This window comes from Diprion similis, chromosome 10 (genome assembly GCF_021155765.1).
Source record: "Diprion similis isolate iyDipSimi1 chromosome 10, iyDipSimi1.1, whole genome shotgun sequence".
Lineage (NCBI taxonomy): Eukaryota > Metazoa > Arthropoda > Insecta > Hymenoptera > Diprionidae > Diprion > Diprion similis.
Window position 1 is genome coordinate 7,923,515 of NC_060114.1, and position 17,095 is coordinate 7,940,609.

General features: G+C 35.8%; 1 protein-coding gene across 4 annotated transcripts in view; it reads right to left on the reverse strand.

Moving 5' to 3' along the window:
* Window positions 1-12,369, reverse strand: part of LOC124411854 (ral guanine nucleotide dissociation stimulator) — a 42,111-nt gene extending 29,742 nt beyond the window's left edge. For 2 of the 4 annotated variants that reach the window (XM_046891349.1, XM_046891348.1), the window contains exon 1: window positions 11,486-12,369. Coding sequence is in view for 1 of the 4 variants with exons in the window: in XM_046891351.1 (XP_046747307.1) it covers window positions 11,486-11,515 (30 nt within the window). In the remaining 3 variants the exon portion in view is untranslated. Of the gene's footprint in view, window positions 1-4,144; window positions 4,162-11,485 lie in introns of those variants that run through there. The other 2 variants (XM_046891351.1, XM_046891350.1) reach the window with 2 other exon arrangements.
* Window positions 12,370-17,095: the final 4,726 nt, after the last annotated feature.

Sequence of the window (17,095 nt, forward strand, 5' to 3'; positions counted from 1 at the left end):
ACCTATCTTGACCTAACTTGGCCTAACCTAAAAAATTGAAAATAATGAGAAACCCGATTCCTAAAAACATAATAAAAATAATTGTAGGTGCGTGAGTAGTAGCATTGCTTCATCGTCGTTTGTAGTTTGCGTTACTGTAGCAAACATAATAAACGTAAGCGTGTCCGTTGCGCGGTTGGAACAACGCACTTCCTGTATATTACAAGTAATTTGACGTGCGTTGTTTCGAGGATAGTAATAATGATAACAACAACAAAAACAACAACAATAATACGGAGAAATACGTGCTCACGCGTATATAAGGTATAAATACCTACCAGCGTAGATATACAACTAGTGTGAAAAAGTCTGCATTATCTTACACAAGGAAAATTGCAAGTACAATCATGAACGATGACGTTCGTTACACGAGTAATGAAGAATAAATTCCTCGATAGTTTCTGAATGAAATAACGTCAGACGTGATATTCTTTAATGTCGTAATGAATGAATAGAAGAAGTGAAAAGAGTAGGAAAGCAAATTGTTCCAAAAAGAGAAGAACAACGAAGAAAATCCACATCAACATCGTCATGGGCTGGTAATGAGTAGCGTGATTCACAGTCTTCGTGATCGTTCGCTTCCGTTTTCATCCGTGGTTTTCTACGTCACTATATATATGTATAGTTATGTTTTGCGCTTGCCTGAAGCGAATGAACAGAGGGAAGAACTTAAAGTGACCCTAAAGTGAGGATTGCGCGGTTTCTTATCATCATGATAAGATGTAGTGGACAGACTATACATGTAATAATAAACGCGTAAAGCTTCATCCACGAAATACCGACCGGAAGACGTGGAAAACATTTTTCATGGAATATTTTTGTTTGCATTCAAAACGATATCGATGAAGTTTTTCGGTGGAAAATTTGTTATATTCGACAGATTCCGGTGTAACAAACTTAAATTAGGAAACTTAAAGACGTACAAAAGCAGAAGACATGAATCGCGTTATTTATTAGCGAAATATTTCGAACTTAGCAAAAAGACTTTGCCGAAAAAGAGAGAGGAATTTATGAATTTAACTTTTTGATATTCCTGTTACGTATTATAGTCGAATGTTTTTTGGATCGACTCTCTCAATAGGGCCGTCATAGGGGTGTACACGGTTATAAAAAAATCATCCCAGGATGTCCACTAAAATTTTCAAGATTGATTTAACCATTTTTTAATGTATTACAAAGTGAAAAATAAAGTACAAGGTAGTAATTAAATGTTGATATGACAATTTAAACGTTAAAATTACAATAATTTGTGTCACATTAACTAACGGGAATGTAATAAATAACACAAACATAAAGTGGAACTGCTGGGAAATTAAGTTTAGTTAAATTTTTCAAACAGTGTAGGGGAGGATATTTATGAGAATTAGCACACTTCCACCAACGTGGTCGACGTGGATTTACGGGGCTTTGATTTGAGACTCTCGCAATAGGGCGGTTAAAATTCCATAACAAGTACGCTATTTTCTTGCAACATTGCACTTTTGTTGACAAAATTGCGGCTACGCTTTGTTGAGAGTCTCTCTTGAGAGTCGACTGTATTTTTAAACAAGTTTTATACCAGAAAATACGTGTAATTGAACTGAAATCGAATTACGACAACATTTTGGCGCAGCGGCTGAATTTAAATGTATATGTGTTCCACTTTGATCGTTTGATACACTTGATATTTGAAGCTGGAAGAATAATCGAGGTTCCCTATCTCACGAGGTTGAAAACATACGCTCATGTGCGGCTGAGATAAGAGAAAAAGGGAAAAAAGAGATCGATTCCTTTCATCATTATCTCTCAAGGGAAATACGATATGAATATATGTAGATAGATGCGACTAGGAAATTATATATATAGATATATAGATAGATCCTTTCGGATCTCTACTCTGCAGGATATTGTGTTCATCTAATTTTCGTGAACTTCAGATACAACTAAATAAACGTCATTAAATTGTTATTTCACTTGTAACATTTCATGTTTCGGATAAGAAAACCGAGGGGAAAATAATTCGCTGAATTGATGTGTCAATAAGTTTATGAAATAATGCTAAAAATGACTGAATTAATAAGAAAAAATCGAATTGATTTCAAATGACTGAAATAATAACAATTAACTGAAATAACGAGAATTGACGCAGAAAGAATTCAATTATGGAAAATTAAGTCAAGTACATATGAATTAGTTTGGATTCGTACCAGAATTATCTGTTGAAAGGGAAAAAAATTAAATTGAATTGAAAAAAAAAAAAAAAAAAATTCAACTGACAGAAAATTTAAAAAAATATCAATACAATTTTTGTTTCATTACCTCACTTGAAGTGAATTACCTATGGAGAGAAAAAAATTGAAATTCATGAATTAAAATGAATTAAACCAATTAATCCGAATTGAAAAAATTGATTCGAAATAAGAAAAATCAAATTGAATTACATAAATTAATTTTAATTAATTCAAGTGAAAACAATTATTACGTCACTCATATCCGAAGTTATTTCCTCCTCGATAGATACGCAGTAAATTTAGTCCAATATCGATGGTTCGATTGGATTTTAATATTCAACCTGACGCACAAGGAAAAAATAACGAAAATGCTGGATGAATAAAAGAAGAGTATACCGAATAAAATTAAGGGTAAAAAAAAAAAAAAAGAAAATAATTAGTTTAAATTAAAACAAACAAGTTTCCAGATTATACCGGTATGACTCGTAACATAATCGTTATGTGAAGTCGACAAAATAGCACGTGTTTTACGCATGTATACACACTACATGTAGGTATGCTAGGTACTCCGTTAATTATCAACCTTGTCCTATTACATACGTAAATGCATAATATACGTGTATAAGTATATGGGCAATATACAAAGGTATTTATGCAACGTATATATAACGAGATATTGTACACAACTAAGCTGCATAACACGTTGGAACGGATGATCGCTGCTACGGTAATTAGCAGCATCGCACATCAGTTTATATTCGTATAATATAGCAGTGAAGAAAGATACCTATTTATTCGCGAAACTATTCATCAACTTTCATTTTGTTTTTTCTTCTTATCGTTTCTTAGGAATGATACCGGACCGAAACAATATTTGTTTACCATTCCAATCCGCGATACGTAACCTTCGAAACGTGAATCAAAACACCTTTTCCAATAAACTACGTGAATAATTCTTGGTTAATCGCATTCCATCCGTTGCGAATAATGGGAAAAAAGAAATATTATTACCAATAATAAGTGAAATGTGTAGGCAGCAAGAAAAGACAAAAAAAATAACAGAACATTAACATTGATGTACATATTGTCGTGAAATTGAACACGAGGTAGTTATGTTAAAATAATCACGTTTCTAAACACGATTAGAGAAATTCTTTGGACAAAATTTAAATCCTAATGATTACGCTAATGAACTAACATTAACCAGCTTCATTCAAATATACAATCTCTGTTTTCTGAAGTTTAAGTGTAGGTATAAGAGAAAATTACTGTGTGACGAACTCCAATATCTTATTACTTAATACTTAATAACTGTTGTCAATATTTTGAAGTATCTATAAAATCGTTTTGTTTCCCTCAGGAAAATAAACGCCATATCTTGATTTCTTTCCTTTTTATCTCCTTGTATTGTCCTAGGTACGATTGACGGCATGTGAAATCTCAGTTTCTTTCATTACCGTTTCTGTCTCTGTCTTAAGTCTTTACACACGATATATGTAATAACATACAACACATATATATATAGGATTGAAATCTATAATATATGTATATATATGTAAACCGGCTTGAGACTCTCAGGGTTCGTCAAACGACGACAAAGCAAACTCAGCAGTGCACGCTTCGTAAACACGGTATTAAAATCACCCTCAATTAGGTAAGAAAATTACCCAAATTACCTAAAAACGTAGTAGAATAAAATTGTGTAAGAAAGTACAATGAAAATAACCACGAGTAGAAATAAAAGATACACAAACTAACAACCGACAAAATAAAACGAGAAGAATCTAGGATAAACTCAAACTAAGAAAAGCGGAGGAGCCCCAAGGGGACAAACGTAATTACGGACATACCTATAGAAAAGAATATATCTATGGGGATAAAGATAATTGCATTACCAAAAAGCTGGATCTGGATGTCACGGTGTATCAATCAGAAGAACAAAACTTTTCACAATATTTAGATTCACAAATAATTGATCGATGTTCACTGTACTTTTAGCCACATATTTGTGTCCACCATATAAGAAAAAAAAAAAAAAAAAAACCAGAGAAACACCCAAGGTGTTAAATTTTGAAGTAAGCTGCTGCAAAATTATTCTACGAGGACTACGCGAGCAGCAGACAGACGGTAAAGAATGAATATTTCAACGGTACGAACTGATCACAGAATCGAATATTTATCCGAAGTAAAACTGCGACCTCGTCTCGCAGATAAATCCTAAAAACAAAGCGGAGAACTGCAACGCGGTTACCCGAAACGAATCGTCGGAACGAAGCGGCGCGTGACGACGCCTCCGGCGTCTGAGTCGTACTGGTTTTGATCACGCCTACTGCTGTACCTTGGCTCTTGCTAGCCGCCGCCGCTGCCCGAACCACGCGGCCGACCCATACCTTTCGTTATCACTGATCGAAGTGCGCATGCGCAGTTGGGGCACGCGGTCCCTACTGACAGCTGAACGTCTCGTGGGATAAAAGCGGCAAGACACCTGCATTCTTTTTACGCACTCTATCTCGGTTGGTAAAAATCGTACGATTTTCGAACAAAGTTTATTTGTAAGTTTAGTTCTTGATACTTGAAATGAGCCGTAACTCGGTATAGTGAAAAAATTAAAAAAAAACTGGTAATTTAACAGGATTTTGGTTTCACATTGTCTCCTTAGGAAAGTTTCGAGGGACAAAAGCGCGACGATATCTTAAATGTATTTTAATTTAATAAAGAGCATTTTGAAGTTCGTTTTATGCCTTTTCAAATGGGCCACAGCTCGATATTGAAAGAAGATCTGGAATGGAGATACGACGTGTGCCACCGTTTCTTTTTCATCGTGACGCAACTTTTGCTTCACCTTGTTTTCCTGAAGAAAGAATTGAGAACAAAACATACGTGATTCAAACCCGATCTTTGAACCTTTGAAATTGCAAGCATTTCAATGATTCTGATCGCTTGTACGTTTCTTCGTAGGCTAAGAATTCGGAAAAGTACAACGATGATAAAATCCAGCGAGGAGGAAACATTGCGAAGAACACCAACAGATGACACAATGTCACTGGGAATTGATGAGTGCGTCACGTTTTTGTCAGCTATTTTTCCTTTCTCTTTGTTTTAAGCACGCCATCTAACTCACAACGATATTGAGAGGGTGTGCCAAGCGCGTTGAATTTTACCCCTCTGTATTTATTATTGGTCGAAGGGATAAAACTGAGTCATCAAATCAGCTCCCCTATAAATACATATATACGTTCTCTCCGATCCTTTTGAGGGTGAGGGGTCGATTGCATATATGTACATGCCATGGGTATGTACAATCTCTATTCGAATTACGGAGTCACATTTATTTCTTTCCACTTGTTTTTTTTTTTTTGTTTTTTTACTTTATAAATCGCCAATTTTGATAAAGAAAATTATAAATTTTTATTGGTCTCATCATATAACTCTCGAGTTAAAACTTTCCTCATTTTCTGTACCTCGGTTTTGAAATTTTTTGTCTGCTGTTTGCTTTTTTTTTATATTGTTATATAAAACGGTTAAAAAGTTCTGAACATGGTGCAATTTTATAACCGTTATTCCCCGTTCAACTCGACCTCGCACATATGAACGACGTAGGATGTGCATCTAAAGGTAGCTGACGGTCAGCTCTGACGTAATTGCTGACCGTTCGATGACGTAATGCGGACGTAGATACCGTCACACTTAACACTTATATATGCGTGAATATATCCTGCGCTGCGTGACGAGTTACCGAAGCTGAACCTCAATTTTTTATATCACGTTTCTCTCTCCTCTTTACCATCAGTCGCTTTCCACTGAGTCGGTAATAAAAAAGATCGGTTTACACTTGTTTTAAATCATCGCAGTGACTGAGTGAAAATTTTTTTCTTGTTTTTCTGGGCTACGTTGATGTAGTTTCTTATTTCGCTCTTCTTGATTTTATTCCACGGTGCATTTTCTCCAACTGCCTTTCTTGGAAATCCTACGGAGTGGGTTATAAAACGAATTGGGTATACGTTCCATTTACAACGCTGAGAATTGTAGGCGTATCGATTTTACGTCACCCCTTGCTCAACGCTGAGTGTCGTTGCTCGGCGTGGGTGTAGAGGAGCGAGGGCTGGCTGTGCAACCAACTGTAACTCTACCCCTAGACCTCGGCCAGCCCAACCCCTATTCGGGGCTGCAGTATAGTGAGCCTGCAAGTGGCAAGGAGTACAAGCCGCACCAAATGAAGAATTTCACAATCTGCACACGTGCGGTTCTTCCATACGGAGTGTTCTATTCCGATTCAATATTCTTCACAAGTTGTAAATTCTTTTTGCTCAATTATGAGTTTTTCCGTTCCTCCATTTTCCACCCCCTAGTACAAAAACATTCTCTGAACATTGGACAAAGAAGTTTGTTTCATTTCAACTTTCAAAATTTCTACGGTATGACTTGACTTACGGTTTATTAAAAACCATACAGCCTGTGGCTGAATTATGTTGTAGGCAACATTCATCGGCTGGTTATTTCCGTGAAGTGGAAAAGATGAAAAGAAAGATTTCCTTGACCTTCTGTGTGACCCTTAACTCAAGCACCACATGGTTATCCGGTTTCATTTACACACGTGCATCAACTCTCGTGTGACGTCTCACACAGCGATCCACCTTTGACAATACCCAAGTCGAGACGTCGCTGACTGAGTCTTTGCATGATCAAGCGCGGAGAACCCTGGTAGGTTACTGCAGCAACACAGGGTGGCGAAAAATGCGCATCACCTATGTGTAATGGGGATTCCCATGAGGCTAAAATAGCATCAAACATGTGCGAACACCGGTCGTGGTATTTAAACTCGTCACATTTTGTCTGGAAGGAGAATATAATTTATCACTCAACACTGTGGTTCTATTACGGTACAGGATTCGAAGGTCTAAACCAACGGTGGAGTTTTTAATACACCTTAGTCTGCTGAAATGTTTCACAATCACGTATTCTTTGTATATGTACGTTTTTGTTCCTCGTTATTTTTTTTTTTCTTTCCTTCTTACTTGTCGGCATCGTTTCACGGAGTTTCCGTAGCCAGGTTTATTCCTACATGTGTACAGTTTAAGTGAAAGTTATAACGGAGAGCGTGCTGCTGGTGCAGTTCGTTGATCTGCGTATAATGTATGTACGTCGTATACGTATATATACATACACATGTGTCTTTTACGCGTTGCCAAATTATTACTGCACTAACGTATAAAATTCTTGATGATTTTTCAAAGTCTATTATTAAAAACGAATTCAAATTCTCTGACAAACACGGCTACACTGCATTTTATTCTCGTGTTCATCAGTTATGAATTTGTATTTCCCTGAGAGAGGATGTTATATTTATCAAAATAAAAGAAAAAAAATAATCTTGTGTTCATAATCTCATCCTATTGACGGTAACTGATTTATCGACTGCTGATAAATAACAGAGAAACATAGCGGCGATGACCTATGATTATGAATATCGACTTTCCGTGGCTGGTGAACAACTGTATACGATATTAATTACCTAGTAAGGATCGTAAAGTGTTTTAATAAATCTCAAGTAAATTGAAATCTGTAACGAGACTTGATTATCTTGACAGAAAATTAGCAATAGAGACAGATTTTTCTGGAAGCAGAGAGTTTCAACAATGCATTGATCTTATTTTTTAACCGTCTTTTCTTGCCGTGTTGGGGGAGGGGGGCTTTAAGCGAAATAGGATACGCAATTCAACTGCCTTTTCTCGTAATTATCTTAACCTCCTTGTCCCACACTACACGTTAAAATCTGACTCTTCTTGGTCAGATGGCTGATTTCTATTCAATGATTAGCGAATCTAATTTAGCGGGAGGTCAAGCGCCTCATCTTGGTCTGGCTATCTGTCCGTTTCATTATTTCAGTTAGGCCTATGTATGTTTCTTCACATGTCACAGAGTCGTACATTTCTTTGAGAAAGTTGGACTCCCTACTGAAAGATCCTGTTCAACAGGACTGAATCGAGACCGTCCAGATCTGACACTCGTCAGCGAAGTAAGAAAACAAATAAATAATGATGTAAATAAGAAAATTATATTGAATGAAAAAATAAAGAAAACAGAACACAGAAAACGTGTGATACATGTGTTCCATAAATGAAACTTGATTATTCGCGATTTGGTTTATTGCAAAGCAAGAATAAAAATTTTAGCAGAAAATCGTAATCCACGATTAGATAAGCTTTACGTACCATCGATAGAATATTATTCTATATCTTATACCGGGGAAATGGAAACAGGACTTATTGTTAGTCGGAAGCGATTCCACTTCAGATTACAGTTTTATAAGTAATACCATATGTAATTAAGGGAAGTGTGACTCAGCTAATTCCGTCACCGAATGCCTGATAAATATCTCAGGCTCAGTCTCCTTTTAAAGGAGTTTGAGGGAAAAAATACGAACCGTTTCCAAGACGCGGAAAATTTTCACTTTACCAATTAAAAATCCTTCTAATCCTCGAGAACTGTCAACGTTACGCCATTATCGCAAAAGAACTTTATATTTTAGCGACGAATCGATCCTCAGATTGAAACTGCCTAAATTCACTTCAGTCATACGCAATCGAGCACATCGCTTTCTGAAAGCTAGATTAAAAGCATCAGCTGTAAGTCGAAAGCGATCAGATTCACATTTCATATTCCCACATTTCCCACCATCCAAGCATTCTGATTGGTTTGCAAAGTTTAGTCAACAAATCAGAATGCTTGGATGGTTGGAAATGAGAAAATGTGAAACGTGAAAAGTCACATGGCAGATAGCCTGATCTTTGCATCTCCGTTCCAAATTGACCGCCATAATTGGAGCATCATGTTTCACATAGAATTTGGGTAAAGCAACGCGTCGGAAGTTGAGAACTCGATCGAAACCATCTTTAGCTCGAGATCGGTCGATGCTACGACGTTAGTTAGGCCTTTACTCTGGTAAAACATAACTGTACCGGACGTAGGCAGCAGGCGGTCGACCGGCCGGTTGTGTCGGTCACTCGGCGAACAGCTTGGCGCTGTCGCTGCTCGGTAAGAGAATCGGTCGTGTTCAGCGGCTGCTGTCTGAACGAGTGTATGGAAGTTCAGGCGTGTATGACGTACGGTGTTCACGGTTTACGCTCACCGGTTTGTCGGTGTGCGCAACGCGTGCACGTATGTACATACACGCGATTCTCTCACTTCGACATTCCTCGATCGACGCGCCTACCTTCTTTCGACCGTACAGTTATCGCGTATAAACTTGACACATTTAGAATAAGATATGCCATTCGTGATGTACTCCAGCTGTGTTTTACGAACGGCACGGAAGAATTTTGAATCGTTTGAAAACTCAGGGAAACACCTATTTTGCTTTTCATTGAGCTGATGCTACTATAAAGATCCGTTTTTCAAACAAAAATTATCATCGAACGGTGCAAACTTTTTTCCCATCATTTTTTTTTTTTTTTCTTGTTTCATTTATCAGTTTATCGAAATGCTCTCAGCGTCAACTTTTGCGTTTGTTTCAGTTGAATTGCGTGAACTTTCAGTCTGAATTCGTGACGATTCGAAGGTATAGACGGCCTTAAGAGTGCTGATTATTTATATTATTATAATATCAGGGTCACGGCGTATCTGTACATGTACATTATATGGAACACACTCCGCGTCCGCAAAAAAGACAGTGATAATTTATATTGCAAATTCGAGTCAACTTTCGTGGGAGAGATCGTTTTAACCGCATAACGGAACAGTATTGCACCGGTTTTACGGGTCAAGTTTTCGAAAGAAGCTTGATACAACGAAAATAAAAAATAAAAACAAAACAATTTCTAATGATTACTTTTTTCCATACATTACTGAAAAAAATTGATGCACACATACAGCTTTTTCCGGTTTTGTCTTCTCTATATTGTAAACTGAGCAAATTTTTGCCATTATTTTTATTTCACTGCCGTGATGATTCGCGTAACGTGGGAGAACAACGCGCAGACTTTAGAAATATTCACGGTACGAGAATATAGAAAGGAAATCTGCAATCCTTAGAACGCATTCTCATGCCATTTTACGCGCGTCTAGATAGTTTTTTTCGTCTTCGGTATCCTCCGCCTCGCTTTCCTGCAATTCACTGTTCATCCTAATTTCACGGAATTCCCGAATCCTGCACCGATGCTTTAGCCTTTCCTGATTCGCGATTACTCATTCCAAAAACGCAGCAAGGCAGACAGGCAAAGTCTGATCATGATTTATCCTGTTGGGCCATCTTAGTGTCATCTCAATTCCGAACAGTCCCGAGGACTCGAGAGAAATTAGTTCACACCATTTAAGTATGCAATGCTACGATAGATACTCAGACCGTTCAGAGCTTCACACGTCCAGCGATAATTGATATTAAACGAATGAAACGTTCTTCAAGGTGAAGGTCTTACTGCGGAGACAGCGACTCGACCATGAGGCCATATCATGCATTATACTTTTGCATAAAAATTCACCTTCTCTCGTACGTTTCAGTGTATTTTCCCCCCTTAATACGTTTCAACTCTCTCCTCTCAAATACTCCTTTCCTCATTGTCAAGAGTATTGACAATAAGTCCCACTTGAACAGTACATGGAAATCGTATATATTGTGTGTTTTAGCCTTGAAAATTTGCTAGCCGAAGTCTTAGGATCAAGATTTTTTCCCTACAGTTTCGTTTCGAGGCGTTCCTTTTGCTCATGCAGACTTTCGCGATTCGAATGACACATGAACACTCAAAATTCGTGAACGACAAATCAACGCTGGCCCAACAAGGCGGTAGGCTTTTACTGTTATGGTAGTTCATACCCGCTTCCAGTTCACCTCCATACTTTCAACGTGGATATTATTGTTCGTTGTTTAGATATGTGTGAGTGCAGTAGTTGTTAGTGAAAAAAAGCGAAAGAGTCAAACACAAAAAATTCATATACATAGCTAGCGCGCATAAGGATGAAAAGGAAAAACTAGATACATTTTCAGTGTGAAATTGTTATACCAGATAAAACCAACGATAAAGGATATGTTAGTTTATTAAAGAATATCCTAAGGAGTAAATAATTGTTGTACAAAAGAAGAGAAGTAGAGTAATTAAAGACCGTGCGTTAGTATGCGTGACAACAGCTGATCGAGAACCGCCATCAACTTGATATGAAAAAATAATCGTTGTCTTCCTTATATTCCCGGATGCTTTATTTTGTTTTATTCATTTATTATTATTTTTTTTCAATCAAATTACCAAGGAGTCGTCAGCATTTTCACCACTCATAGCACAGATCCTCTTCGTAGTAAATGCGGGCGCCTGTTACAGTCGACTCTTCGCGGAGGTTCCTCCAATTTTTTCTCACAACCTGCTGCACCGAAACAACCGGGACTTAAAGAATTCAACGATTCGACAATAATTAGCACTCTGCGTCTCTCCGACATTATAATGGTATCCATATTCCACTGTATTTTAAGAGCGAGATGCCGTCCGTTCTTCTTTGGAACTTCTGCTGCTTCACTCTTGCGACGACGATAGTGAGGCTCCTGCTCCTCGCTGTTCCATGTGGCCTATCGAGAAGCAGTCAGCAGTCATTTCACTGTCGTTGATCACATCGGGAAAAAATAACGGGCATGCAGTTCGCAGTTGAGCACATACGGAGAGAGGATCAATGCTGCTTTCGCTGCCGGTGACACCTGTCATCCGAATGTGGGTATGGAGTATCACTATGACCGGGAAGCCAAGCACTGGGCACCCATCCTCGTAATTATTGTGCACCTTTTCAAGAAAGGATGTGCCGCAGTACACGAAATGCGAGTTACGCGTGGCCGAGGAACGTCAACGACACTTGCAAGTCTCGCGATCAGTCCGGTCGGTCGGTCGTTTTCCTGCTTTTCCTCGATCACTACGACAGCACAGACCCTGTAAACTCTCGATCAGCACGAATCGACGCGACTGAATTCGACCACTGAAAACCACTGGCGGCGCTGTCGCCCGATATTTCAAGTCGACGGACCGTCGTCGGCTCTGCTACTCCCGAACTGTCCGTCGACGCCATTCCCACGTTTGGTTTCTCCCTCTCCACCGGCTTTTCTATGCAGAAGTTCCCGTTATTATATACGCTTCGTATTGCTGACCGACAGCACGATCGCTGCTTTCAGGCTTTCACCGCTCGCCGCTGATTTCCGCGATCCCAGCGCCATCTCTTCGTTTCGTCGGCAACCATTTTGCGTTGCTGCAACGCCATCTTGGATTCTTCTTTTTTTTTTTCTTCTTGGTTGTGTACGCGATGATGTAGCGACACATTTCAGGAGTTGTTACATACTTGATGTTAACGATCATTGATTACATTGATAACAGTAGATTGGTAGTGTCAAAATATTCCTCAAACGACCCGTGTCTGTCCGTTTACACATACGATCGCATGTAACCTCAATTTTTGTCACATCTACTTCAGCTTTGATATTGTAAATTTTTTCAAAGAATTTTTAATTTCTCGCAGATTTGATATCTCGTTTTTTACCAACATTATTGCGAGGCATATTTCTCCCGATGTATAAATATATAAATATGCAATTACGGCTCACAAATCCCGGGAATATTAATAATTAATACTCGATAATCCATTGCTTTTTTGCTTTCTCTATGCAAAATTCTTTGTGCGAACGATTCCGTAGGGTATAGCTCTTCGCAGGATTAAATTCCGGAGTTTTACCCGTAGTTTGAGCTTCGTTTTGATCATTATTACGATTAGCACTCATCCAAGTCTTAAATATTGTGAAAGTATTACTGTAATTAGTAAAATCCAGCGAATAAATAAAGCTATTGACTGACTTGAGTTTTTTTAAATGTTTTCTACCTACCTGAAAAACTCTGGCTAATAATAAGTGTGAGATATCTTATTTCACATTTTCATGGTAAACATCAACATTCTTTTCGTTATTGGTTTCGCTTCTATTGTGTTTTTTGTTTGGATTTTATTTTCTTTTACCGCTATCACATTAAAAGATTAAATAACTTCAATTTGAAACAATCACGTATGGCATAGAAGTCATCGTAAAACACGATATTAAAAAAACGCGAGAACCACATACGCAGGCTCAACCTAAACACATAATTATTTTAATGTTGTAGAAGAGTCTAACAATTGTACGTTTCATCACCATTGACGAATTCATCGACTGCTGATTGCTTAACTATAGGTTGATTGTTACTAACATTATTATGATACTATTACATTTATTAATTTTCCAATTCTCAGTTTTTTTCGTTTCTCTATTCTAGTTCTATACCAAACGTGATTATTTCAGATTTTTTCATCCTTTAATGAATGGCGGTAAAAGAAAATAATGTGTGAATACATGTATATATGAATAAGAACAGGGTGTGTGTACTGTTAGCTCATCATAAATATAAAACCTACGTCATTAGATTCATTATGTACAGATATTTATATAATTTAGGGTGGCCCTTAATATTGGTTATATAAAATATTTTTCCCTATCACCCCTTAAATTAACTCGAAATACTAAAAAATGATTTTCAAACCTGAAATCCGCTCTTAATTTTTATATTAACTCGTGCCCCAAAGGCCCTTTCAAGGAGTTAAAATCAATTGGGAGTGATTATGAGGGTAAATAATATAAAAAAAATAAGTTTTACGTAGTTTTTCCTGCGAAAATCAATGCCGTTATCCGTATATCAAAAGCATTAATTTTTTGACATGAAATAGTTACGAGAAAATCGAAAAATAATCGGATCAAACAACCACAACGCTGGATCGGCAATAATTATGTTCGGAGATGTTGCATTGATTTCCAGCTCGTTTTTACAGAAGTTTCACCTTTTTTCACATAAAAAATTTTCCTTAAAACATTCCTTATACCTGCTTCTTAAATTCTAATTAAATAATCTCTCATTTTATCTAATCAAAACTGATTATTTTATACGTATTTATTAGCGATTCAATCGAAAAATTCAGCTTTTTATCTTTAAATTGCTCTAATGTCTGTATCGCCTTACAAAATTCGGATAAATGTGTGGAATGCAGTAAAATTACTTTTAGATTAGTTCGAGTTACCACACAATGTTATTTCATTGTATATAAACAAATTGATCAAAAAATTGATAAAACAAAATCGATTTTAACTCCTTTAAAATGCCTTTGGGGCACGGATTAATATTAAAATTAAGAGCGGATTTCACTTTTAAAAATCATTTTTTAGTATTCCAAGACAATTTAAGAGCTGAGAGAAAAAAAATTCTTTTTACCAACATCAAGGGACACCCTAAATTAAACATGTTTATGCGCATACATATACCCACGTAATATACAATATCTCTTCATTTATCAATTCACACGGGACAAAGTTTTAACTCCACATATATATCGAGCGATATATACATACGTATGTACATAATTGTATTATATATAGCACCGCCTCAATTTATTAATATTTATTCATAACAATAATAATGACAATAATAATGATAATTATAATAAATCGTGAATTCAAGTTATCTTCGCACTCATACCAGTATTCTCATAATTTCAATTTCATAATTATCTCAATATAATTGCTAGGCTATATGTATATGCATACATATACCTATATATTTCATATGTAATATTTGTATTCATCATCATCATCAATTCATCAATATAGTATAATATAATGTAATTAAAATTATATAATTAGAATCCGAATTATTTCGTCGACACGATAGTAGAGATTTTTTGTCTGTAACATTATTCATTTATATATATATATATATAATAATATATATATATAAATACAATATCGTTTATACTGCTACAACTACTTATATAATTTACATATACCTATAATACACTACGGTTATAACTATAGTTACTATTATTTTCTTTTTATTAATGTTGTTAATACGATTATTACCATAATATTATTATTCTCATTATTATTTTTTAATATTATCGTTATTATTATTATTATTATTATTATTATTATATAGAACCAGAGCAAATTATTATTAATATCTTGCTGAGAGGATCAGCAAAGTATAGCGCTAAGTATTAGTATTTTATTATCTGCAGTATTTATTTTCTTTATGGGATGGGAATTTTTTTCTACGAGTGACAATCACTGCATGTATAATAATATTGTATGCGTTTGCAATGTGATTGTGTGCAGCATGTTTGAATGTAAATACATTGAATCGTATAAAGTTAGTAACATTATTACTAGTATAATTATTATTGTTCGTTTTTATTTCTATTAATATTACTTATAATGTATTATTATATAATTTGAATAACTAACATTATTATTGTTATTGTTATCATCATTATTATTCAATTCTAATTATATTTTTACTCGTGTCAAGTCAAAATTGATTCGTCGTCGAGTTTTCGGCGATTTCACTCTCTCCCTATTTTGTTTTCTGTATGTACTGTAGATATAAATCTCTATCGTATAAATATCTATCACTCAAATACTTGAGAAACAAGGATATAAATTAAGAAAAAAAAAAAAAAAAAAAAACATGCATGAGAACGTTTCCGGAAATACAGAAACGGTCGAAATTTTTTCGAAGAACAAAAATTGGCTGCAAAGAAAAGAAAACAAACCAATCTTGTTTTCTTGTTCTGTCACAATTTTACGAAGGTACTTTAGTCAGTCTTTACTTGACTATTACCTACGCTTACGCATCACTAACGCATAAGAGTTACCGGAAGCGCCACTCTTCATGCAATGCGAAACAAGAATATCTGAAAAAACTTTTGTTTTACGCAAAACATTAATTTCAGGAAATTAATTCCTGTAAAAGGTACGACTTATTGCAAGTATACATTTCCCAACGTTATTCTCGAATAAATGAAAAAATTTTCGGTTCACTTCCTGTTTGCTATTGCATGTAGAATGGCGCCATCGGTAGCTTTTTTGCGTTAGTAATACGTAAGCGTAGGTAATAGTCAAAACAAGAGATAATTCACTCGGTCGGTACAGACTGAATATAGCGTCCTCTTAAGACCAAATTTGTCAGTGGCATATTTTACGAGTATTAAAAAAAAAGTATTCAACGATTGTCACATTGTACAAATAGAGAATAAAACTGCGTCACTCTGTGATTAAATTTTTCTGGATTCTTATAGCTTTCTGGTTTTCGTTAGTTTTTTACATCACAACACGCTAATTTTATACGTATAGTTGTGGTGCAGTAAAAATAAATTACCATTCTCATTATTAATATCATTGCTATTGTACACGACTTGGTATTTAAAACCGTGGAAATTGATATAGAATGTATATAATATAGTTTGTCATTATCTGTGCCTATGATTCTGCGTTTCACTACTTGAAAAAAAACGAAAAATTTTATCACCAGTCCAAAACGGGAACGACGATATTCGAGAAAAAAAGGTAATGACGTTTTCATTTTGAAAAATTGGAATCCAAATCTTCTTTTTAAACAACAAAAACAAAAACAAACAAGAATAATCTTTCTACGATCCAGTTTTTATTCTTGAAAAATGTTGTCGAGATTCTACTTGTTAATTTTGAGGAGCAAATAGAATGCGTACGGCTAAGAATGAAAACGAATGAAATATGTTTTTCGGTTAAACAAAATACACCGATATTTTTCAAATGCGAAACGGATTATCGGTCTTATAAATTTTCATGATCATGCAACGAGTGTCTGAATGCATGATCGACCTTTTGCCTACAGTAGGTAGGTATTTTATGTATGCAAGTACAATATTAATTCAAATTCAAAAAACTGTAAGCTATATAATATATGTATATATGCACCTATATACACGTGTTACATATGTATATATCTATAATATGGTGATCCCAAGTCGTATGTTTAGTTGGTCTGCTGAAA